Below are 27,628 nucleotides of genomic sequence, written 5' to 3'. Positions count from 1 at the left end.
GAAATAAATTTATAGTCTACTGTCTGATGGTGTATTTCTGTATTCTATTTCGACTTTTTTTTATTTTAGTTTCTGTTCAAAAATAGTTTTTGCTGGTTTGAGTACCTTACCTCGCATTGTTAGATGTTTGAGTAAATTTCCATTAGGTATCATTTAATTGTATAGGTAATAGAAATCATTAGATAGGTATTCTTCTTTTGTCGAATGTCTTCGCCGCCACATAGAGACACCTAATGCTTATTAATTTATATTTCAATAACAAAAAGCTCACTAATAAATTTGACATTCTGCACTTTCTTGAATATGCGCTTTTAAAATTTCTCATTAGAGCGGATTGCACGAACTTGAATATTTAGCTTGTCGTTCACCTTAACAGCAATTTTCTCCACTCTCTACTCGTATTATCATAAGTGTTTACCTATTCTTACTCTTAAATTAATTATCATAAGTAGGTACCCAAGCTTTATCACAATATGTTCGAATCATCCATTCACTCGTAAACAATAAAATAATTTGCTCATGCTCAAATTTCGATCTCGTGAGTATGACTTCTTCTAGTGTCATAACATGAAATTAAATTTGAAAATGAATCGTTAATCGTAGCTAACTCTTCTCCTACCGCCCTCCCAGTCCCAGAGGCTCTACGAATAACTGATAAAAAAAAAGTAACCGGCAACCGGCGGCGATAGGTTTCCCTTATATTCACGTTCATTCGCGATCTATCGGTACAGCTGTGATGAGTGTCGTTGTTCCGATGTCGTACCCAGTTCGTTAGTTAACGTAAACGATTCACGAACATATTTTTTCATTTTCGAAATTTGAAATTCGTCGCGAACTCGCGATCTACGTACGTTTATTTTATTTTCGAAATTTGTCGCGAATCTACGAATATTTCATTTTAAAAATTCATCGCAATCGTCACTTTGGATGCCAGTTTCGAATATTTGCTCGGATTTTCTTGCTAGGTGAGTTGACTTATTTCTATCATTATTATATTTTTTGGTATGGTTATGGTATAATTCGTGAGAATAGTTGGTTTAATTTGTTGATGAAGACATCTTTGTAGTTGTCCGCTCAATGTGTAATTACCGAATATTTTTACCGGATGTTTAAGACAAATTATTGTTGCTTGATTGCGGTAGGCTGTGTACGAAAATTCTCAAAATTACGACATGTAATATTCGCCGGTTTTTATACGTATACTTTGTTGACGGTTTCATTTTATGGTGTTCGTAATAGCTGAAATTATCGTGTAGCTGAAAAATGTTTTAATTAATTCGCGAGTGTAATTTTTCATATGAAAAATTACCTTCGTTTCGATGGTATACCTGTATACGAATGTGCTTCTAACTGTGTAGGTATGAGTAAAGTTTCCAAACATTACGTTATTTATTGAATTTTTAGTCGATCGAAAAATTAACCAGTAATGATTAGGTACCTGATCATTGGAAAAGTTACCTATACCTACGTTTACGTATTTAGAAGTTTGTTTTTAATTTTATTATGAAGAGTAGAAGATTGAGATTTGTGGACAATTTTTTTTAATGTTCGATTAATTATGCAGAAAACACCAAGTAGGTAGTATAATTATCAACTTCATTATCATATGTAGTCTACCTCACTACCCACCTTTCTTTTTTCAAATTCATGACTCAGGTCTTTTGAATGATTGTTCATTTGTGAGGAAATCTGAGAATGTTTCGATTTTATCATTCAATATGTTCAGATGTGAATGTTTTCTTTCAAATTTACAAATGAAGTAAAGAATTCCGCGACGAATTTCTCCCCTATCATGTTATCAATCATGGAATTTATAACTAATGGTTTTGATAAAAGTTCGTTTAATTGATTTCTTGAGGAGGTATGTAGTACTCATTGAAATCAGTGAATAGTTGATTTATGTGTGTTATAATGTTCGTTGAAGACGATTTAATTCTTTGGAAAAGTTTCAGTGCTGGGATAGTACTACAAAGTTTGAAATTTTATAAATGAATTTTGGGCGGGTGGGTGAGCCAAAAAGTGATTCAGGGATTCCCAAAATGGCGAGAATCAATTTTTTTCTAAAAATTATAAAACAGAGAAAAAATTGACAAATTTGGTACCAATTCGAGATGATGGTGTAGTTGAGCGTTTTTTATTACATATTGCGAGAAAACATTTTTTTGGCACGAATTGACCAATTTTGGCGGGAAAAATGTTGAAAAATAGCAGTTTTTTTACATTTTTGAAGGTCTTCCACCTACATTATGTACATATAAAAAATACTAAAAAAAAAATATGTTGTACATGTAGGTGAGATACATGATATATATATTTTTCGTAATTGTACCTCTGAAAGAAAAGACCAAAAATGCCGTGTTTTGCCCAAAAAATATGCTTGAAAAAATTTCAAAAAATTCCCATGAATAACCCTTAGATAGTAGTAGGGTCATTTCATGTCAATTGAACCAAGAAGTGGTAGGGGGGGGGGTCGGCGATTTTTTTGAAATTTTTCCTGTGGAAAGACCTTCAGAAGAGATGACCGACGGTGCAAATCGCAGCCCTCTAGCTCATTTTTAAAGGCAGCCAGGGGGTGTCAAAGTTTTCAGGGAACCTAAAATATCATCCATTTCAGCAGTGAATTACTCGACAACCGCGATTCCTACCAAAATGGAACATTTTCCCGTAGTTAGGGGGTTTGAAGGGGTTTTTGGTGATATCATAAAAATCAGTGTTGCCACTTTTTTTCGTACAAAAAATTAGCTCAAAAAGTTTTGAAACGTAATTTTCATATCGTTCCGACTCTCAAAAATTCTGAAAAAAATATATTATGGACAACTTTTCATGCTGAACAACATATTAAAGAATTGGGATGGTAACATGTTGCAAAGTTGATTTTAAAAAATTGAAAGTTTGCGAAAAAATACGATTTTTTGATTTAAAACATAAAAAAAAGTTTTGATAGGTGTAGTTGGCCCATTTAACCCTTATTTTTACGTATCTGTTGAAAAAGTTGAAAAAACCCTTTCACTCGATGAAATAAACTCCTCACAAAAAAATCAAAATTCAAAAAAATTCAATTTTCAATTTCAAACATCAAAAAAAGTTTAAATTTATTCAGTTGTCTTATTTTGACCTCTTTCTGGCGTATTTCATGAAAAAGTTGATAACAATTACACCCACAACAAAAAAATCAAAATTCGTTCATTTTTTGAATCTTTTCGAATTTTGATTTTTTTGTGAGGAGTTTATTTCATCGAGTGAAGAGGTTTTTTCAACTTTTTCGACGAATATGTAAAAATAGGGGTCAAATGAGTCAACTTCACTAGTCAAAACTTTTTTTCATGTTTTAAATCAAAAAATCGCATTTTTTTGAAAACTTTCAATTTTTTAAAATCAACTTTACAACATGTTACCATCTCAATTTTTTAATATGTTGTTCAGCATAAAAAGTTATCCATAATAAATTTTTTTTCAGAATTTTTGAGAGTCGGAACGATATGAAAACTACGTTTCGAAACTTTTTGAGCTAATTTTTTGTACGAAAAAAAGTGGCAACACTGATTTTTATAATACCACCAAAAAGCCTTTCAAAACTCCTAACTATGGGAAAATGTTCCATTTTGGTAGGTATCGCGGTTATCAAGTAATCTACTGCTGAAATGGATGATATTTTAGGTTCACTGAAAACTTTGACACCCCCTGGCTGCCTTTAAAAATGGGCTAGAGGGCTGCGATTTGCGCCATTGGTCATCCCTTCGGAAGGTCTTTCCACGGGAAAAATTTCAAAAAAATCGCCGAAACCCCTACCACTTCTTGGTCCAATTGACGTGGAATGACCCAGTATCTAACATCGCTGCATATTTGAAAGAAATCGGATGAAAACTATCAAATGTGGGAAATTTTAAACTGAAATTGCAATTTTACCCCATTTTGAAGTAGTTAGAGGTGATTTGGCGATCTAAAAATTTTATCACAAAGGTTTTAGACCATACGGAACAGTTTTGTAATCCGAGGATAGGGCCAAATTGTCTATTTTACCCGGCTATGCTCTTTCTCACAAACGTGTCCTTGAATTTGGTAAGACCGTAAGACTGGTCTTTTTTCGTTGATCTCGTGCGAGTATGCGAAGGAAAGAGGGAGACTGGAAGCAGTATCTTGAATAATACATATTTCAGGAACTGTATAGACATGCCGACAGGTGGACGTACATAAAAGTACTCACTTAATTACCCATCTTTTTATGTGCAGTGCTAAATGGAATTTCTCATTTGCTTATCTTTTTCTAAGAATACGTTTTTCTTAAAATAATATCAAATGACTGTGCCTCTGATATTGGGAATTTATAAAAAGTACATACAAACTCGAATTAATTTGATTCGCAAAATTACGTATAAATTTTTTGGATGACTCATCGATTGTACATGCATAAAATGTTGGTGAAACAAAATCTTGAAATTGATTCAATGTTCTCTTTTTGATTGCCAAGCCTTTTCTGTTTATCTGACGTCATGATGAATATACTTACTTAGGCATTAATAAATTATTCGCATAATTCCCGTTCCTGGAAATATAAGCCTAATGAGTATATTACATACCTAGATAAGTATTCGAAAAAATTCATCGCAAATTTCCTATCTCGATGATTTCATTTCTTGAAAAAAGTGTTTTGTTGTTTGTTTCCCTAATCGTTCGAATTGTTATGATTTTGAAACGTAGGATGAAATGTCTTCGTTCTGAAGGTCATCCTACATTAAACTTTTACTTCTACTGGCATATAGGTAAAGGTTGGTAGTTGGTGTAGTAGGGTTTGTTTTGAAAATCATCGAGTAACGGTTTGTTTCAAGTTGACGAAAATTTCTAGGTAGGTACCTAACTACCTATGTCATATTAACTAAATATTTAATAACTATTGATCGTTTCGAACATAAATTATTTGAGACACGAAAATTTGTTTGTCGAATGTTAAGCTTACGGTAGATGGTACTGCTGATAGAAAATAGAAAATCCATAAACCTATCATAACCAATACCTACTCGTTTAATTGGTTGGGTACCTATAGGTTAAGGTACCTGCATTTGATAATGAAAATTTGATCAGTTCTTTGCGACTAGTTACACGTATCTTCGTCCATTTATATTGTATACCTACCTACCTATTACGTCTTCATTAAATGTAGTACGTTGGTGTTGATAAAATTACGAAGCGTTGTCTGAAAAACGACCTGTCGCAAGTTAAATTTTCAAAACATCTAATACTAGCATCAATCGTACAAATGTAGGTACATACATATGTGTAGATATTTAAACGCTGACCGTGTACAATGGATATTAGTAACGGTATTCAAGTACAATACTTAACATTGATTTACTACACAAATAATTCTTGAACTTGAAAGTTGTATCATTTTTACGAAAACTAAACAAAAAATGATATATCGCTCGCTTTTTTAATGTGTTTATCTAGGTATCCTGACTGATTAGCTCGTATTTTACGTGTATATTAAGGCGAATTTTTAAGTAGGTATTTTTACACTGTCTGTTTGTCGAATTTTTATAAAAATCTGTCTGCTTAGTACCTATAGGTTATATACACGTGCAGGGCTCATTGAATGAAGGTTAAAATTATCTAATACGGGTATACTATTATAGGCAAATTTGAATTTTAATGTCATAATCGATATTCGATGTAAAAAATTCTATTGTGATCGGTTCCATTTTACGCAATTAGCCATAATCGTATATTTAAAAATTTTAATAAATGAGTTTTTGGGATGAAACGTACCTATACTTGAACTTGGTGTACGTTAGACCCACCGATATTTTGACAACTTTTCTTCACCAACGTCAATTACTCATACGTGAGAAGTTGACTCGAACTACAACTCTGCCTTACTACTTTTACAACCCTCCACCTCCTCTATTCAATTATCATGAGATGATTACTTCATGCAGAAGTAGAATTGAGAAATTCCTTGGCCAATATGAGCGTATTGTTCTAAATAAGTAAATTGTATTGTGTACTGAGACTAACGAATGAATAAAAATATAGGCCATGAACTTGAATATATAGGTAATTCCAATAGGTAGGCAAAAATGAAGAACATGAAAATGGTTTTACTGGATTTTTTTTTCTTGTAAGATGAATGGTTTAAATTGAATTTTAATTGGATCTTTTTGAATGAGTGATCTGAGATCTGTTTTTTTTTTTTTACCGAAGTCCGTTTGAACTCACAGCCTGCAGGCTTGTAGGACCACTCGGGTTTTGCAGTCGCTCTAAAATCAAGGTCATTGTTTGGAGCTTTCAAAGCCTCAAAGGGTCCAGTCTGGTCTGGTTTGTCGGTCATGCTCAATGCTGATAAAATGTACCTATTGCAGAGCTGTAGAACCAATACGATTTTTGGATTGGATTTCGGTTTCGAGATCAAAATTTATTCATTTCGGAATTAGATTTGTTTCAGGATTTGTTCGTCTAAATTTTCATTTCTGTTTTGAGTTCGTTTCGAGATTGAAAAAATTGTTTTGGTTGTGGGATGAATCGGTTCCAGTTTTGGGATTTCCATTTCAACCAATTTTAAGCCCAAATTGACCAATGGACCCTGCAAGGGGTCTAAAAAATGGGACATTTTGACATGGGGAATCTGATGGTGTTATTAGAGTTTAACGTTTTAAATGCATATTTTACTTAATGAGTACGTCGAGTAATTTCTAATTTTTATTTTTTATTTTAATCAGAATGAATGATGACAAATTATTATGTAAAATCATAAAATGACAATTTATCAAAATAAAATCGCTGGAAAAAGGCAAAAATTGAAATTCTGAAACCGAAACAATTTTGTTTCAGTTCTAGGTTCAAAATTATATCAGTTCTCGGATTTTTTCAATTTTGGGGTCAAGAAAAATAACGATTTAGGTTTTAGGATTGGATTTGAATCTAGAATCGGATATCGGAATTTAATCGGTTCCAGTTTCAGGATCGTTTCGGTCCCACAGCTCTGGGTTATTGGTTCCGTTCATAATCTCGTTTGTTCATTGTTTTTCAGTCTCAGTTTTTTTTCGTCTTTGTGGGTCAGTTCTGGTCTGGTCATCATCTAGAATTTTTATACTGGCCGTCAGTTGATTCAGGTCCAAAAAATGGTTCAAAAAAATCAGTTTTACCAAATAAAAGTCCAAAAATGTCATTGCTTTACTTTTTTAATCATCACTAGGTATTGTGACCCGCTCTGACAAAATCAACCGTCTCGACGTAAAAAAGATTCCTATATAATGACGTTTGAAATGAATTTTAAGGGTTCAAAGATCAGATTTTTAAAAAATAACATTTTTTGAAATTTTAGTTGAAATGGTCGATTTTGTCAAAGCGGGTCACATAGAGTTTGAATTTAATGTGCCAATTGGGAGAATTGATGCTTAAAATTAAAAATTCGGAACATTCACGACCTTCTGTTCTGCGAGCTTGGAAGTTTGGAGGAAAGGAAAACATCGAGCAAAATCAAAATATCCTGGAACAGTGAGGTTTTTACTTTTTGAGCGATCATGGTTGCAGTCTGTTTGTAGCAGTTTTCATGAAATGGGTCATCTACTATTAGGTTAATTTTGTGAGAAATGTTCATCAGAGGGTTGTGGTTTTTGTCTAGTGAAAACAAGGAACATTTTTAAGGTCCAAGGTTAATAGGGGTCTTTCATATGAAAATTTTATACCAGGTCAGGCCCGGTCCAGTTCACTCATCTTGTGGGCATTTTTAGGTGCGGTCTCGGTCATTAGTCTGGTTATTCTGTCTGGTCCAACAGGCCTGACTCACACTTTCCAATTTTGAATAATAAAGTTGATTTTTAGGTTTTTGGCAAATTTTTGAAAATTTAAAACGTGAAATTTTTTTGACCGGAGTGAATCTATGTGCATAAGTAATTCCTTCAATTCAGTGCCCACACGTCAACAACTCGAAGTTAGCAAAATAGTGAGGCCATAGAAAAAAACTCGAGCGGAAGCTGAATTTTGGTATACTGGCCTATTTTTATACCCTGAACACGAATCCTTGGCGTCCTCACTTGTTCCTAGTGAGATTTCCCCCGATTGTGGATTTTAGCCCCCCAAATGTGCGATTGAAGATTGATTGATTGTATCTCTACACCTACACCCTTTATGAAGTTGGTTCATAGGTCATTTGATGAGAAATTTGACGTAGAACAACAAACGAACAAGAGAGCAACTTTCATAGACCCTCTTTTTAGGCTAGGACTGCAATTTGGGGAGGGGAGAGGGGTGAAAACCTCATTTGGAGGGCTAAAATTCACAATTGCGGGGAAAGCTCACTAGGGACAGGTAGGCGGGGACACCAAGGATTCGTGTTCAGGGTATAAAAATTGGCCATTGTATCCTACCTCTTCTCCTCTTGTTCCTATGAAAAACATTTTCAGACAAAAGTTGTAGATAATTTAATGTATAGAACTTGAATATACATAACTATTTTTTCGATAAAATCAAACCCTTGGGAGTGGAGAAAACGAGCAAAAACTTATTTGGAGGGAGGAATATAGCTAGGGTTCTGTGGGGTGGTAGTGCTCAGAAATTATTCAGGGGACTTGACAATATTTCGTCATAAAAGCTCGAGTAGCCAAAAATGTTTTTATTTCTTCTTATATATTTGTCTCCACTAGAAGCAGAATCCAGGTAAACCTTCTGCTCATGCGCCAAAACTAATGTTTATAGTGTCCTGATTGATCGAAGGCTGGTAGAGACAGTAGAGATTGATAAAAAATTGTTATTGCTACATGGTCAGTGATCTTTTATAACGCAGCCAATATAGGTAAAATGTCGGTGAAGAGGGTTTTCTGGATTCTGCTTTCAAAAAGTCGGCTTCAAAAACGCTGATATAAAACATCAGCCCATTTTATTATTGTACAAACGATCGAAGCTTTGAAAGTTGTCAGTTGAATATTGAATAAATCATTAGCTGCCTGTTTTTTTTTACACCATGTGTGAACCTTTCTAGACCATGTAATACACATGCACATACAGTACAAAAAAATCAAATCATTGCATCTTTTGAATAATCAATTTTTTGGAGTGGTGAAAATGTTGCTTGGGTAGTATATTGATCAATATTTTGTTCATAAAATTTTTCCTATGATGTAGTTCCTAATACAGATAATTCAAATGAAATCCTTAATGTAAAATATATCGTGATTATATTATAGTCAAATATCTTATCAATGTTATCTTCTTAGGTACCTAATGAATCTTTATTAATCTTAATTGAAGATGAGTTAAATTTAAATTAGGTTACACCATGAATCTCATTTTAAAGAAGAAAAAATTCTATGTAGTTCAGTACATTTGCCTTTTCTATTCAGTGTGATTATGTGAATAAATTTTTTTCTGAGTCAAGGGCTAGAAAGCTATTTTTTTCTACCGTAATTATCATGTGTTGTTATATTCGGTAAGTGTATTCTTCAAAATATACCTATCCAACATATGAGAATTCGCCCGAGCTTAGATAGGTAACTAAATTACCTATGTAACAGTGATAATTCTAAAATTAAAAAAAGACACTCAAAAATGCCCATCAGAATATATTCAATTATTCTCATTTCATGAGAGAAAGTGAATTACGCTCCTACTAGTAAGTAATCACGAAAAATAAAGGATCAAAAATTCAAAAATATTATTCAGATTCTTGACGAAGACGTTTGAAAATCAGTTGCAGAATTTTTTCAGAAAACTTTCCGCTTCGTCGTGCTTATTTTTCCAACACCGTAACACCTGATGTAATGACTTGATACCTTCTCTTACATTGCGCAGAATTTTAATCATCATGTTGTTCAAATATTGGTTCGGGGAATACAGGGGTTTTATTAGGCTTCGAATACATCATAATGACGTAGATACGCGAACGAATATCGTGCAATAAAATTCTCATTTTTGCAACTATTTTTTACTAACGAGTACGATTATTCGAGCGAATTTCGAATACCTATACCTAATAAGCGTCATTGTAATTAATCTGACAGTTAGAGGTACCTCCATTCAGTATCTTTATATATTTTTTGGGAAAAAGAAATTCGTGGAAATTCATGCAAATTATTTGGCTAGGCAGAGTGCTCTACTACGAAAATTTGAGCATTTCGAAAGATTCAAGTTGTTGCAATACCCAGTGCTGAAAAAAATTTGCAATTCGAATACGTAAAAATAATTTTATGTCTTTTGTGTATCATACATAATACGGAGAAAAAATTGGCTGACCAAATGATGCTTCAATGCGTCATGCTATGGTTATAATAATTTGTAAATGTATATTTATCAAAATATCGTAGCTCGTCGTGTATAACCTGGTGTGTGCGATTAGATAAGTTGACCAAATTTTTAAAAATGTTTTCGCAAGCGAGTGTCCGTTTTAATGCAGGGTTAGTCATACTATTTTTTATGTTGTACTTATAGTAATTAATGGAAAAGAAAAGCTGCTATCAGGTTAGAGACACTTCCCTTGAAGTTATTTTGAACTTGAATGATCAAAAAATGACTGGCCTGGTTCATGAGCGGAGGTATGTGTAAGAATGTAAAGATGAAATCCAAAATTTAGACATAATTATTTCGAGTATTTATAAAGAAAGAAAAAGTACTATACGAGTAGATAGACCACCATTCGCGAAGTACATACATGTAAATTTTTCCCGTGTTTTGAAGCGCTAAAATGAAAAGACAGAAACGTACAGCAAAAATTTCCCAATTTCTCATAAATTGGGTATTCAAAAGAAATGGACGGTTACCAAATCTATCTACTGTTGACATTATTATGCTCTAATAATGTTTTTTTGAGTTTTCAAATAATGAAAAAATTAGTCAACTTTCAGTTCAATTAAGTAACGATTCTCAGTAAATTTTTGTTAAATTGATGTGAAATTGTTCGAAATTTTGTGATATCAACTTATTGAAATGATTTTTAGAACAAACTCTTGACAATAATCACATTATTACGCAATTTTATGTCCAATTCAAACACAGAGTAATCAACTACACAATCATGCGCAGTTCCATTCTGTGTTTTTTAAAACGTGCTTCAAAATCAAAAGCCACTGTGTGGCGATCAATTCTGAAATCATGATGGATCTGAAAAGCACATTTTTCCTTATTTGTTTTAAGGAAAATCAGATTATGTATGTATACCTAATTTAAAAGAGTAAGTACCTAAGTATTCTTTTTCGGAACAAATTTTAGTAAAAAAATTTTTTAAATCCATTTCAAAAAAAATCCAAAGAATTGAAAACTATTTGATTAAAAGTGTAAAATCTAGTTCTACATAATATGTACTTAATTGAAAAGAAAAATGACGAGAAAAAACAAGCAAAATAAATTGCTCAAATAATTTTTTAAAAAAAACATTAAAAAACTGAAAACTTCTAAAAAATTTATTTTCGAGAGTTTTAAAATTCATGTCAATTCAATTGTCATTTTTATGTAAAAAAAATATCAATGAGTATTAAAAAAAAATTATCTTTTCAAAAAAAATTAGCATGATAAGTATTGCAAACAGTGGATAGCCATCAATCTAACATCATTTGCAGCATTTTTTTAGGCCCCTGTTCTCAGGAATTTCAAAAATCTTCATTTTGTATTTGTATTGAACAAGCCATGAGCAATAATGATGAATCATTTCTGATTGTCTCGTTGAATGAGAGTGTCTGTCAAATCCTTCTTCTCTCCTTATTTTAATTTTCCCACGAATATTTTATTTTCATATTCTTTTGAAAAACGCGAAAAAAATTGAAAGATGTCATTTGACAGCACCTTTAAAAGCCTCAGGCAAAAACTACTCGCATTCTCTCGATAAATAATAATTTTATACTCTGACATTTTTTTTTCTAGAAATCGATCTAAAGTCGACACCGTTTTCGAAAATTTTTCATCAGACAATTTAAAATATACTCTTTAAATATCACTCACGGATTTCGCTAAGATTTGTGGGTACCTTATTTGTACGTACTTATGGATTACGAGTAAGTACGAAAACTTAATGTGTTCGAAGATAAGAGTACGATTATCGCGAATCAGATGCCACCACGAAAGTCAAAAGCATAGCGCAATAAAATTGATTTTTTTGTCAGACGAGCTTTATCAATTTCTTTTCAAACGATACAATAAAAATTGTTTGCACGTGGATTACAACAAATGAATTTAAAAATAGGTACCTGGTACATACATAGTTATGTACTTATGTAGGTTTAGTTATCGGAGGTTGCCATAAGTAATAAGTATAGAGTGCCCTACTCTCAGAGACGAAATTAAGAGGGATGTGGACCCCCCCTCCCTCAAGTTGTCGAATTTTTAATAAGTTGGAACATTTTTAATCTTAATAAAGAGACTTATTTCTCGACTTTTTGAAACTTGAATTGCACATTTTTGAAATTTTTTGCCCTCGCTTTTCTATTTTTGAATTTCTGCACCTGAAAAATATCTGTTCTAGGTACCTTACTAGCTTCCGCCTTCACTTCGTTCGGGCCTCTTTGCTTTTCTTTTTCAAAACCGAAATTCGTAAAAAAAATTTAGCCAAAACAATCAAACTCCTCACATATAAAAAGACATTGTTCTTTCGCATATTAAAATACGAATTTTCAAAAGCTTTTCTTCTTGCTACGCTTTTAAGCTAGATTGTAATAAAAAAAATCCCATTTTTGAGGATTTTAAAAATTTAAAAAAAAAACGAAAATTTTTCACATTTACCTACCTATAACTTATAAATACTCGTACACTATGAATACGTAATAAAATTTGTCTACACATTATATCAATAGGCAAAATTGTCTTATCTTTTATTTCGCATTAAAAAAATAACTCAACTTTTTACTCTGCAAAATTTGTATTTTTTTCTCACATCAGTCGACAAATTTTTGGTTGACCCACCCCCCCCCCCGCCTCCAGAGAACGCTTAGTTTCGTCCCTGCATGCTCTGCAAACGTAGGTATAATAAAATGAGGAAATTTTCTGCAACAATTACACACCATGCAATCGACACGACTGGCTACTCTTTGTTGAATCGTGTTTCACGTTAAACACATTGTTATCGTGTGGAAAAAATTTCAAGAATTGATTATTTTATTTATTCTCGTAGGTACTAGGTGTAGGTACCTATGTAGGTACTTAAGAACAGTACATATGCCGATGCTTATTGCCTACTATACTTACTTCAGGTGAAATTTTACTCCATCATTTTTTTGGTTGGTGGTTGAGGGGGGGGGCGTGGACTATTTTGAGTTGTTTCTTATAAATACTTATTATTCTTATCGTATGTTTTCGTTCTTCTGTTACAGATAGGAAGTGTACTTAGAGGCTCGACATTGTGATGAGCAGCCTCTTCGTGGATTACGTCGTATTCGGATTATTGATAGTCGCGACATTAGGTTTCAATGTCTACAACAATTTCGCCGGACCTAAGGAAAAAACCAAAGCAGACTATGTTTTCGCCAGTGGAAGGTCCACATCCACGTGGGCTATGCTGCTATCCATTTCCAGAGGATTCTTGGGTGTACGAGTTTTCCTTGGTAAGTGTCACCTGATAGTATAATCGTATGATTTACCTACTTCTACATATTGTTTTCCAGTATCCCGGCGAGCCGAGCTCTTTACCTCTGTCACTCTCTAAAATAGGCTATAAAAATTACTCGTATAGGTAATAAAAATTAACATCTGCATTAAAAAAGCAATTAAACCAAAACGTGGTAATTGATTAGTTGCAAAATGACGTTGGCGGCGATTAGGTATAGTACTCGTACAATGTGATCTTTGATTGTCACGTTGTACATATTACGAAATACGAATAGGTATATTTACCTGTGTAGGTACTCAAAAAATTATTTTTATCGCGTTTATCTAAATTACACCGATAGTCTGGTTAATGTAGTTACAGACTGGGTACTGTACTATAGAGGTACCTTCATAACTAACTAACTACATGCTTACTTACTTAAATCTGACCATATGTATTTTTTTTTCGCACCTTTGATGAGATGATAACGAAAAGATTATAGGTACGTCTATGTAAGAATTATCAATTTGTACTTGTCTAAAATTTCATCTTCTGCTTATAAACATCACTTCTACTTAGTTATTGGCATTGTTTCAAATTCACACCCCGCACCACCTACCTCCCCTATTGTATTACGAATTATTCGCGTACATAGTCCGTTGCATGGGCTGACGAATGCTGAATGTTTTCACATTTTTAAAATATTGTTTCGTGTGTAGTTTGATTTGTCGTCATTGAAGTTCAACTGCCTACTTATACTTACATACCTGTGGAAATTTGCGAATTTGATAAGCTCGATGTTGTTTACTTTTACTACCTATAAGAATTGGTACAGCTATAGGTTTTAATGAAGTTGGATCGTGAAGTGGTACCTACTTATTATCAAAACTATGAAAATGTTCGTTTAAGGTTTACTTACCTATTTCGTAATACGCAGTTAGGATTTCTTAGAGAGTATTACGTAGTTATAAAATTTGCATGTATTCTTAGTAGGTATGTACTTCTTATGGCTGCTTCTTTCTGTGCATTGATGAGATGCGAATCTATTTTTGGGATGCATTTTCACGTGTAGATATTTTAGATTTTTTTCCCGTATGCTTAATGAGTCAAACTGCTGGAGAGATTTAATTTTTATAATTTTTTCGAACCACGTTTTGTAAGCTCAGCTTTAATACGATGTCGAAAAGTTTTTTAAAGATTTGGGAGATCTATGATACCATCAGATTATGAATTAGGCAGAGTGGAATCGATATTTATTTTTAAATAGGTACCTATACCTACTATTATTTTAAAAGCTATGAAGTATGAATTAGATTATGTTGATTTGGTCAAAGGCTATATGGCAGGAAGATCAATGAATCGGCTTAAACCAATTTCTTCAATTTTTTTGCATTTTCCTATTTGTCGTAGGAAAGGATGATTTTAAAGCACATAATCATAATCTTATTACCACCCTTTAGGAAGATTGTAATCTAATAAAGTAATAAAAAATAGGACTTTCATGCTTTTAGCTTCATCTGGGGTATTTTTTAGTCAAATGGGGTAAAATTTGGAATGTACGTAAGTAAAGGTTACCTGTTCAAATACCCACAATTTTTTTTTGCAAAGGAATGTTTGTCAATTTTTATTACTTAGCTTTGATTTGGTGAAATTTGGCTCACTACAAGTCCATGTAACCCACACCTCAGAACCAAATTTTCAGTTGCCGAAATTGATTTTTGAATTTCGGTGAATTTTAAAACGGCTGATAAATTGTATTTATATGTAAGTATAGCTAACAGATTTACCAACACGGTTTTTATAAAAATAATAAACCACGAAATAAAGATCTGAAATTTGGTTTGATCACAAAAGTTGGCCTCCAGGATCGATTTTGACCATTTCGAGGCGATATCGACTCGAGTCTTCAGCAGAAGTTAGTTTTCTCCAGCACATTGAATAAATCGTTCCAGAAAGCGTTATGATTGACTTCGGCAGCTGAAAATTTTGTTTTGAAGTGTGGCTGACATAGGTGAACTTTCAGAGAGCCAACTTTCAGCCAAATTGGAGGTGACGAAGTGACAAGATTCAGTTAGCATTTTTGACCTCCAAAATCGACTTTGATAGGTATGAGTATTTTGAAAATGATCGCCAAGTCCTATGATGCACAATGAGGTACAAATTGACAGGTGACGAGCGCCGAATGGAAACGCGATTACAATTTCAGACATAATACTCGTATGACTCACACATTTTGAAAACCATACCAATAAATGATTACAATACAACTTACGTGTATGATACCTATCAAAAAAGGCCTCGTTTCCGCTCTTTTAAAATAAAAATAGTGTAATACTCTGAACATACATGTATGTTTTGGCAAAAAAAAATTTTGAAAACATTTATGATACCTACACATTATTAGTCAAATCAATACCTATGTATTTTACTTTTTACCAGCATCCTTTTACCACCTTCGTGAAGAGCAAAGCGATGCTGATCCAAAAATAAAAATCTTTTGTCTTTGTCTCCAAAGTTTCTGAAAAAGTGAATATATGATGAAAATCCGTCCACTTCGAAATATGTACCTACCTTTTTGACTAAAAAATTAAAATGGCTCATATGAAGAAAATTGAAACACGATGGACTTATTGTTGATGGTGAATTAATGAAACGAGGGAGAACATTGAAATCTCCCGAATATTTGGAAAATTGAAGAGAAGAAAAAGTCGACACGGTGAACGAAAGGATGAAAATACTGGTTTTTGAAATTTTGAACCAGCGCTCCCCTCCCTCTTTCATTGCAAAGTCCCTTTAGTCCCAATCGTCTCCGGATTATATTCATTTCAATCTAATAAATTTTCAATTCGATAAAATTTCACTGTTTTTAGACTAACAAAGGTGGTATCTAAACTGACACGAAATTTTTTCACTCGGTCGAAGCTAAATCGAAAGAGCATGCAAAAAAACATCACCAGCCAATTCGATTTTCGGTGAAGTTTTGAAAACCAAATTTGCCCCCAAGATGGGCGGGGGAGGGGAATCAAAATCTCAACAAAACCTAGAAAGCTGAGATATTTTGGTGTATGCCCTATTTTCAGTCCGACAAATCGATTGGAAACGGTTTTAACCAGTTTGAGCAAGTTCTAGATCATCCAGCAAATTTTTGAAAAATTGAAAATTCTACAAAATTTTATCCAATGAAGTTGAAAATCCAAAATTTTGAATTCGATTGGAGGTGGTTTCAAAGTCGTTCAGCAGTCTCCAGCCGTACTGTAGATATTCCAGATTTTTGAGAGAATTTTAGATCATTTCGCGATCGACTCGCATAAAGTTTGAAAGTTTTTCGAAGAAATGTCAACATAGGTACCTATCTATGCGCGATTAGATGAACAATGTATTAAAGAGTTTACAGCTCCTATTATTAATCATACAACGGTAATTTATTGTTTTATTTACCTAATTTACGACCAGCGCATCGTGTAACCTTGATCTCCTTTAGTGGGAAATTTTTTAAAAAATTTATCGTCAGGTACCCTTGAAAAATGCGTTCTGGGAGAATTTAGGTGATTTTTAGAGAGCTGTTTTCAATGTTGAAGCACATTATAGTTTTTATTCGTAACCACAATTCTGCTTTGTTGATTACTTTTCGTTGAAAATGAGGAAAACACAAATTTTTTTGAAGGGTAGTTTTTCAATTGAAAAAGCAAGGGGAGCCTTCGATGGATTTCTATAAGAAGTGAACTCGTCAAGCAGATGTTAAAAAATAACTTTTATTAGAAATTTATTCTCCTACAACCTTTTAAGGGAGCGATGAGCTGTTACGAGTTTTTTTTTAGTTTTATTATTAGGAGTGGATTGGAGATGAATCATCAACGAGCGGATAGTAAAAAGGATCCCTTAAAAACAGGAATGTCATTTTTCATTCAATTTTGTGGACTGTGATTGTAAGTCTAAGAAGGGACTTCCTCCAGTCAGTGGAACTTTAAACAGAGCCAATTGTCATGAAAATTGACAAAAAATTTCGTTACGCGTTTTTTTTTCTGGTATGAAAACAAAACAGCGATAATTAGTTAGTCTTCTTTTTCGAGTTCAATACCCTTCAATAAAATTGCATCCGGTTCTACGTTACAATATAGTGTCAAAAAATTAAAAATCGCACGCGAGATTCTCGTCTTACGACGAATAGAAATAGACTACCTACTTGAAAAGTTGCAAACTTTGTACTTATATTCTGTTGTAGTGTAAATAACATCGCAATTCGTTAAAATGACTCGCTATAGCGCGAGTAATTAATTATGTAGGCGATTTTATGGGTTAGCATAGCATATGCACTGCATACGAGAAACCAGTGAACCGTATCACTTTGAACGCCGACTGTGTTTATGGATTTCAATTGAGACGTCTTCTTCTTTCATTCTAACATTCTGACGTCGTAAATGCGCACCCGGCGCACATGTCAATTGTCACGTTAACCTTTACCTTACAAATTAGTTGAAAAGATGGAGTGTCTTTTCGATACATAATAGTAAATTGGTAATGGATCGAGTAGATACCTCTATTATATACTGTGTCATCGACCAATAGCAAAAAGGAAACCGAACATATCAATAATATCTTGAATTCGACCTAATAGCTGATTTATTTGCCAATGACACTTTGTTTTTGAGCTGTAATTTGCTGCGCAGTGTGAAATATGAATTATAATTCATCACTCGCGATCAACGAGGGTATACCCTCGTTGATCGCGAGTGGAAAGTTTAAAGTCTTTAACTGTCTTCACTGTAATGCATTCATCACGTTGATACGAGTAGGTAGGTACCTACTTACTCTAAGGTCTATGCGGTTTTCCTTGTTCCTTATTTGATAGGTATACGAGCTAGTAAGAGGAAAGTGTTTACAAGTTGACTCAGAACTTTTTTATCAGCTTTGATTACTCATATTTTTTTCAATGAGATTAGCACGAGTTTTTTTCTATTTGTTTTTTATTTGTTATTTACCTACTCGTATTTGGACGTACTCGCGAGTAGTCGACGACGCGACGTGACTATAACTGAAAGAGAAAACTTCTTACTCGAGTCGAGTTGACTGACGATCTGTGCTCTAAATTTGCACCATGTGTGGGGCCTATTGTGTTTAATATAAAATTCTCAAGGATGTCGAGTTCAAAGCGAACAAATTTTACTTTCATTCATGTACAATTTTTATTGCCTTTCATTGTGATGATGTGATGAGAGTGGAAGTAGTTTACGTATTGGGAAAAATTATTGTACTCTGTCCAAGTTTTTTGCTCGTGTTTTGACGCAGTATTTTGGGAGTAGATCAACAGCAGGCGATTTGACGAATTCTTGGTGATGTATGAATTTCTAGGAATAAAGTTGTTCTTCGATCGAATGATTTTATAATTATGTAGTCGCGTTTGACTGCAAAAAGTGGCGATAATTAATAATTGCATTCGTGGAATGACGTTCTAACGAGGGAATTTCTCAATTACTCAGCTTTAGGGCAGTGTCCCAAAAAATTTCAATTGTATTAATGGAAAATTGAGGGCCATGTAGGGTTCAAAATGGTCCAAAAATTGTATATATGTACCTAGTTAAATTGATAAAAACCAGTTCATGATCAGTTGGTCACATTTAAATCATTTATTAATTCAATGTTGACCTGTTGAATTAAAATGATTTTTTTGAGGGGAAGGGGACTTCTAAAAATCACAAAGAAATCTTTTTTGAGTCGGTATATACTCTTCCATTTGAACGAAACTAAGCTTGATAGAAAGAGCATGTCTTAAAATACCTGTAATTAAAATTTTAAAAGCTAAAAGTTCATTTCTGAATTTTTGAAAATTTTAAAAATTTAAAAATACTCTTTTAAAGACGATTTTTAAACTTTCATGAAATAGGTATAGGTACCTACTTTGTTTGAGAAAAACGAACCACTATCATGGATTCAACTCCGACACATCTACATGGATCCTCCAGTGATTTTTTAATTTTCTAGATGAACTTCAGATCACTCTGGAAAAGATAAAAATGAACTTTAGCACTTGCAGCTTTGATCGGTGTTGATCCGTGAAATTTCACGAATTTCAATCAAAAGTGAATTTTTGACCTAAGTAGGTACCTACCTACAATACCTACAGGGTGCCCAGAAATATCGAGCACCCCTAGGAAAGTTTTCTACTAAAATACTTTGGTTGGTCACAATGAATGATAATAATAATAGCACATGATTGGTTGTTGGACTGGAGAGATAACATTCCACCAATCATTATGCATCTATTTCACGTTGCCAACCTATATTTTTAATGAAAAACTTTCTTAGGGGTGCTCGATATATCTGGGCACCCTGTACAAGTGTACATATTTGTAATCGATTATTTTTGTATGAATTCCTGTTTTGAACATTTTTGGAGAAGAATAATTTCGCCAATTTTTCAAATCACATGTCAGAAGATCAATTGAAAGCCGACGACAACGAGGAACGTTACCTATTCTTTGTCAAATGCGCGCACACCACGTGTCGATAACTCACACTAGAATGTAATTTTTATCTGCTCAATGCGGACAGACGATTACCTAATGAATGATTCTAAGAAGTTTTCGAGGAAAAATTAAAGCCCAGTTACGCTTGATTGAGTATAAAAAATATTTGGAATATATCGGCGTAAATATTCATGAAACGTTTATCACAGAAGTATGCAAATTTTTGCGTACACAAAATATCTCATGTCTATAAAGCATAGATTTGTTCTGGAGACTACGTAATGTAAAACAATAGAGCGTTAATGCTGAACTTGATTTCTTTGGTTTCGGGTTATTGTCAAGGCGAATTTTAATTTTTTTTTAATTTCAAAGGAATGCGAGAGGAAAATTTACATTTCAGTGTACACTGTACTCTGTAGATACCTACCTATTTATTACTTGTGGATACCTACCCTTCATTGGCTGATTTTAATTTTTTCATTTTTTTTTCTGTTTCACAGGATACCCTTCGGAGTTATTCTATAGGGGCAGCGAGATGTGGGAAATTATGTACGGAATGTGTTTAGCTTTCCCTGTCGTTGCTTATTTTTTTGTTCCTGTTTATTTCAGTTTAGGAATTACCTCAGTTTATCAGGTTGGTTAATTTATAAATGGATAAAATATGTACCTTACTTAGAGGCAGGAATTTTTAATTTCTTTTTTTTTTTTTTTTTACAGTATTTGGACTTGAGATTTAACTCTCGACTAGTGCGATGCCTAGCAAGTGGCACATACGTCATGCGGAATTTGTTGAATTTAGGAGTTACAGTCTTCACACCCTGTGTTGCGTTGAAGACGGTGATCGGAGTGCCTTATTGGATGTCGATCGTTGCTATGGCCATGATTGGTATTGTTTTAACCGCGATGGTAAGTTGAATTTTAGTATCCTCACTGTAAATTGTACGTATACGTATATGAAGGGAGCACCTGTAGGTTTGGAAATGGTCAAACCGATAAAAAAAAGTTATATACGGATTCAATATCTTCGGAACATTTTGTTTTACAGGGAGGATTACGAACGGCCATAATGGCAGATGTGATCCAAGGATTGATAATGATCGCTTGCAGTATAGCTGTCATAATCCAAGGTACGTTTACAGCCAAAGACGGTCCACTCAGCGTTATTACAAAACCGTATGAACGTGGAAGATTGAATTTTTTCAAGTATGTAATTTTTTTTTTTTTTTAATAGATACAAGAACTGACATAGATTAAGACTAAAAACAATCGATTTTGATTTCAGCTTCGATTTTGATCCTACAATACGAGTGACCACTATTTCTGCTCTGCTGGGACAATTTTTCATATCGTTGTCGCTTTATGGATGTCAGCAAAGTTTCGTTCAACGATATCTCAGCATGAAAACCCAAGAGAAAGTCGTTAGGTAGGTAGTATGACTACATGTAATGATTATAAAATTTTTGTCGAGGTACATATGAGTAAAATTATTATCAATCAGTTTATTCGGTTGATAAAATACCTCGTTGAATCCCCCTCCCCAGCCACATGAAAACTGGAATTTTTAAAAATTATTTTACACGAACCTAAGTAGTGATTAAAATCCCTTTCAAATCGTTCATGTTTTTTTTTTGGTTTAAAAATTTATTAGAGTATGATAAAAATTACTGGCTAAATTGTATCGAAAGAGGAATTACAAGAGAGGAGACTGATTAAAAACGTGGATTTAAGTCGAGGCATGATCGCTGAAAATAGAACATTTATAAGTGGAGAAAATTAATCATTTATTTCGCACGCACGAGTGATATGATTTTCTAGAATTCAAAATTGAACTAGCATGTTTCCATATCGTGCTTAACTTGCTTTGTTTACCAAGTTTTAATCCTTTAATTAATTATCCGAATGATACGATGAAGGGGAAAAAATATCCAATAATAAGCTGCTACTAAATTTAACTTTATTGTCTAGTTCAATTTGTTTTTCATTCGTTAATCCGAAAAAAAATTCAAGTTGAATTTTATCAACAGAACTCTTGATTTGAGTTCTCTTCAGCTTAGGTGCTTTGAATTTGATATGCGTAATCTTCGATGATTTTGTTATTCGGAGGAAAACTTTCTGTCGAGTGATTGAAAGCGATTAACGATTGTAATTTTTGGTAGGTACCTATAACTACCTATAGGCTATAGCCTTAATATACAGAATTGGAAAATTTTTACTGCATTTTTATTGACGGAAAAATACTCATTCGTTAAAAATTAGAGGGCTGATTAAATTTTATTTGAAAAAAAATACTGAAGTAAGTGCGTTGTAAGCTTATACTGTCGAGATTGTTTAAGAAACGTGGAGTGAGAAAAAGATATGTATTTACATTCTCCTTCTGTATTTATTGCTGTACATTATTCGAACTGGAATGTTTAATAAAATGCATACTCAAACGCCTTGATTATTGCGAATTGATAACTTGGAAGTAAGGAATAAACGTAGGCAACTTATTACTCGTTGATTTGACAAAATATGATACCTACGATGGATGTTGGGAACTGCGGAGAGGAGGAGAGTATTCTAGTGGTGAAATCATTTTGTAATCTCAATCGAATACCTAAGTAGAAAATAATTAGGCCTGTAATGTAACATTCTGAATTTTTCTAATTTAATTTTAATTTACAGGACATTGTGGTTGAATGTACCGTTCATGGCAATGCTGATGAGTTTATCATGGGTCGTCGGTATGGTCGTTTTTGCTCATTACGCGGATTGTGATCCAAAACGTCTCGGGTACATTTCGCAAATCGATGAAATTTTGCCATTTTACATCGAAGACAAGTTCACTTTCTTACCTGGATTTTTGGGATTAACAATGGCGTGCTTGTTCAACGGAGGACTTAGGTAATTCAATCTTCAATCGAGGATCGAAGTAGGGTGTAGAGTATACCTCTTGAATTTAAAAGATAATATGGATAGAGGTATCACGTTATCCGTCGATGTACAATTGTACATGCAGGAAACATATTTTTGTCTACACATTTATCTCATCTCATGTTCTTGAAATGACGACTTGATTACAAAAGTACCTAGCCCTTGTCAATAATGAAAATAAAAAACAAGCAAAACAGAAAACCACTGTGGTCTGCGAAGTTCAGACGAATTGGTAAAAAATATATGTATGTATTGTATGTAGATGAAAAATCTAAAGACTTTTTTGATCCAAAATTCCTCAATAATTTGTACGAAAGTTTTATGAAATTATGATTGTTGATTTAATCAAATTGCTTTGTTTTTTCAAATTAAATTCATGTACTTAAAGAAAAAAAGGTAGGTATGTTTGAGTAGGCATTAATACATATAATAAAGATGTCCGAAAATTTATTATAGGATCAAGAGCTTAGGTATCATTTTGATAATTCAAATCTCATAAAGATAGGTAGACAAATTTTGCCAGTTTTCATGTTTTGCACTGATAAGCAGGGTTGTACACGTTTAAAACAAAAATGTTTTAAACATGTTTAAAACACGTTTAAAACAAGTGAAAAAAAACAGAACGATGTTTTAAACAAAAAAAACCGTTTAAAGCCGTTTAAAACTGTGTTTTTTTTGTTTTAAACGCGTTTTTTTTCAACTCCAATTTCCTAAAAAAACACGTTTTTTTTTAGTTTTTTGTTGAAAAAAAGTGAAATAGAACAAACTGTATTTTTAGAGACAAATTTTGTGTTTTGATACCAATTTTTCAATATTTCTTGTGCTTTATAGCGTTTTTATGACGTCGCATCTCAAAAATTGATGTCTGGTGAACCCAAAACAAATGAATTTGTGTTTAAAACACATTTTAAACGTGTTTAAAACGCGTTTTAAACGCATAGTTTTAAACACGAGAAAAAAACTGTTTTAAAACAAAAAAAACGTTTTAAACAAAAAAAAACGTTTTTTTTGTTTTTTTCAAAAAAAACACGTTTTTGTACAACCCTGCTGATAAGAAGAGAGTTTACAATAAATTATCACGATTTAAATAATAAACGACGGATTATGTTGAAAAAAGAGAAACAAAAGCAAGAAGAAAATGTTTCATTGCGTGCGATTTCGATTTTCAAGGTCTTTGAAGTTCATACAAACGTACACATAGCAATATGAATGTTTTTCCATTCATGCCTCTCGCTACTAATTCAACATCAGCATAGTGACCCAAAAATCACTATCACAAAAATGTTCTAATTTTTCGTATTTTTTTTTTTTTTTAGCTTCTTTGTATCAAATCTCAATTCAATGGCTACCGTCGTTTGGGAAGATTTCCTATCGCATACAAGAGCTATGAAACATCTAAGCGATAAAAATCAACTTTTTGTTATTAAATTAACAGGTTAATTTTTGAAATAATTACCACCCTTATTTTATTTTTTAATGGATCATTACGAACAACTAGGTGTAATTTGAATTAATTTTTACAGGCGGTGCTTTAGGCTTGTGTATCGCCGGAGTAGCCTTTATGGTGTCGTATTTTTCCGGAGTAATCGAATCGTCCATGTTGATGACTTCTGCGACGAGTGGACCTTTAGTGGGAGTTTTCGTCTTAGCTATGTTCGTTCCACTGGCTAATTGGAAAGTAAGTTGAGCTGGCTGGATTTTAATTTGAGGGGTTTAAATTCCCCACAATAATGTAGAATACCTAATGAACATTTTTGATATCTTATTCAAGTCAGATACGTAATCAGCTCTCGCATTTCATGCTTGACTTCGCTTCGTATGACGTACTAGAAAATCTGTACATACTTACGTATATAAGCACTTCGTCATTTTATATCTTTTTTTTTTTTATCAAGTTGTGATTGATAATGAACGATAAAATGGATAGATTTTCGATAAAATGATCAATTACGCCACACTTTCAAATTCCTTCCTACCTACTCTAAAGTGTAATACTTTTCAGCGGTTGGAGCATAAATCGAAAATGATTTTTCTCTCTTTTTACAGGGCGCCGCAATTGGAATGATTGCTAGTCATGCGGTTACAATTTGGCTAATCGCTGGATCGATGACTTTAGAAAAACAGCCAATTCACTACATGCCTACGTCCACGAACGATTGTGCAAATATGTCGTTCATGAGCCACGTTTCGAAGTTTACCCCAGCGCCTACTACCCCTGCGCATTTGGTGCCCCATTCATATCCGAATGAATTTGTCGATGATTTAGTCGAACCACCTACGTCTGGTGATTCGTATTTGAAAATTGTGCTAGCTGAGAATAAGTAAGTTGATTGAAATTCGAAACGTTAGGGGATTCAGATTTGATGTGATAAGTTGAGGTACCTATTTTCTATTGAAATTAGTCTTATTACATCATATTTAAAAGAACAAATTGGGGTGATTATTTTTTTAATTGTCAGCAATTTTTTCATCTTGCGATGTTCTTCACAAAAAAAAAAAAAAAATGAAAACTGAACATAACATAGGTCTATATTAATATTTAAAGAAGCTAAACGAAAAATTGAACGTTTCGATAGTGATAGATGCTCTAGTTATGACTGAATACAAATTTTAATCGATTTTGTTATTTTCTAGCGATATTTTCACCACGTTTTACCGCATAACCTACATGTATTACGCTTTAATAGGCTGCTTCATTACAGTCACTGTAGGCGCCATCATAAGTTATTTCACCGGTGAGTTTCATCAGTTCAAACTCGTATATTATTTTCATTCTTGAAAATTTACAACTCGTTTTTCATTCGTAGGTTCGAGCGACGAGCATAAATACAGCGAATCATTATTGCATCCAATAACGCGAAAATTATGCAAGCTGCTATGCTGTCTGCCAAGTTGCTGCACAGGCGAAAGTTCGCCTAGACCTAAACGAGTTCCTAGTATGAGTGAAAAATTAGCCTCGCAAGATTTCCCCAGCCAAGTTGATACAATTGATGAAAAATCGTCGAAAATGTTCTGTTATACCAACGATGCATTTAATGCTGATACTGATAGTCGTGGACAAGAAGTAATTAGCTGAGGAACATTATTATATCTACATAGATGGATTAGCGTTACCTTTTGTAAATAATATGTAAAAATCTTATCCGCACTCGCTTCAAGGAGTGTTTTAATTGTATTTTTTTGTGCCCATCGATTTTAGTCATTTAATGATATTGTGATTTTAGTCTATAGGTAACTCGTATGAGATTGTAATAAGTACGCGACGATTTCTATGTGAATTTTTTTAGTCATTTTTTTTAATTTTTAATTTTCTTCGTTTTGTCGTATACCTACTTGCAGTTGATTTCGTTCGTTGTCTTCTTTGTAATGACAAGTTTCGAGTTTTTGGAAAATGTGATTTTTCAGATTTTTTTAAATAGAAGTTTTCATGTTTCGTTATCGATTAAAATGCTCATTTGACTCGATTTCGTCAATATGCACCTACGAATAAAAATGTTCTAATGGTGTCGATTTGTTTCTTAAATCGAAGAAACCTGTAGAATTTGACTTATACGTACCTATACATATTACACACATCGATTGATGCTTAGCACCAAATCGGAAAATTTTTCAATGCAGATGTCAATTACTCACTCAGAATTATTTGTAAACGACGAAGACATTCTAATAGTGTTGGGCAAAAATCGATTATTTCAAATAATCGAAAATCGATTAATCGGCCAAAAAAATAATCGCGACTCCGATTAATCGGTGAAAAAATAATCGATTAAATCGATGATTTTCGATTATTTTTTTATCACATTAAAATGTTCAAAATTGCTGAAAAAAACGTAAAAATGTTAATTAATTGACCGTTGAAATAACAGAGAATGACAGAAATGTGATTATTCTGGAGAAAATGATGAAAATACAAGATGGATTGGTCAATATTTCTGTTTTCACGGTTTTGAAAATTATCCTTTTTCAATTTTAACGCCAGAAAACGCAAGATTGTGATGAAATTTACGCCAAATACCCTATAAAAACATGATCGATTATTTTTTTCAAAATAATCGATTAATCGATTAATCGGAAGAAGAAAAAATAATCGCCAAACGATTATTTTTCAGGCCGATTAATCGATTATTCGATTAATCGATTAATAATCGGCCCATCACTACATTCTAACCAACATCTTTCTTTTTTAATTACGTAGTGGTTGTTGTATTTCAAATGAGTCTCGTACAGAGAGAACGATATTGGCAATGTAAGACTTGAAAACTTGCTGGTATACGTAGTAATGTTGAACCGAATAAAAAGAGAATAGAATTACGTATTTGTATTTTTATTGGTACAATACAAAATATTAAATCATACAAAAATGAAGGAAGAAGCTTATGGTTAGAAAGATCATTCCTATAACTGAATTTTTCGATCAAACGTATAAAAAGCACTTCTGTAAAAATTAACAAAAATCAAATATACCATAATATCGTCAAATTGACATCGCTAAACGCAAACTAAATTACAACAAATCTTTACTCAAACATTATAAGAGCACGACATTTACATATAAAATGAAGTCTCAATAATTATAGAAATAAATTTCAATATAAAAAAGTAAAGATATTTCAATTTAAATAAAACGTACAAACTGTAAAAAGAAAGATAATGAAAATACAAAATATAAAAAAAATGAAATGTAACGAACACCAAAGCAACTAGGTAATCATTTCACTTCGAAAATCATACGTAAATTACTAGTTTAGAA

The 27,628-nt window shown here is 33.0% G+C and overlaps 1 protein-coding gene across 2 annotated transcripts; it reads left to right on the top strand.

Moving 5' to 3' along the window:
* Positions 1 to 691: 691 nt before the first annotated feature.
* LOC135848982 (sodium-coupled monocarboxylate transporter 2-like) lies at positions 692 to 26,386 on the top strand. 2 transcript variants are annotated; one of them, XM_065369097.1, is made up of 12 exons: positions 692 to 965; positions 13,287 to 13,517; positions 20,466 to 20,599; positions 20,683 to 20,871; positions 21,011 to 21,168; positions 21,248 to 21,388; positions 22,630 to 22,848; positions 24,195 to 24,313; positions 24,402 to 24,556; positions 24,925 to 25,199; positions 25,513 to 25,613; positions 25,686 to 26,386. In XM_065369097.1, the coding sequence occupies exons 2-12, from the start codon at positions 13,319 to 13,321 to the stop codon at positions 25,952 to 25,954; spliced, it is 1,959 nt and encodes a 652-aa protein (XP_065225169.1). In that variant the 5' UTR covers positions 692 to 965; positions 13,287 to 13,318; the 3' UTR covers positions 25,955 to 26,386. The 2 variants fall into 2 exon arrangements, with proteins under 2 accessions (XP_065225169.1, XP_065225170.1); XM_065369098.1 differs by lacking the exon at positions 692 to 965 and adding an exon at positions 9,273 to 9,421.
* The last annotated feature ends 1,242 nt before the right edge of the window (positions 26,387 to 27,628 follow it).

The sequence above is a fragment of the Planococcus citri genome, chromosome 5 (genome assembly GCF_950023065.1).
Source record: "Planococcus citri chromosome 5, ihPlaCitr1.1, whole genome shotgun sequence".
Classification (NCBI taxonomy): domain Eukaryota; kingdom Metazoa; phylum Arthropoda; class Insecta; order Hemiptera; family Pseudococcidae; genus Planococcus; species Planococcus citri.
Note: the sequence above shows the minus strand (reverse complement) of the source record. Positions and strands in the feature narration are given on the sequence as shown.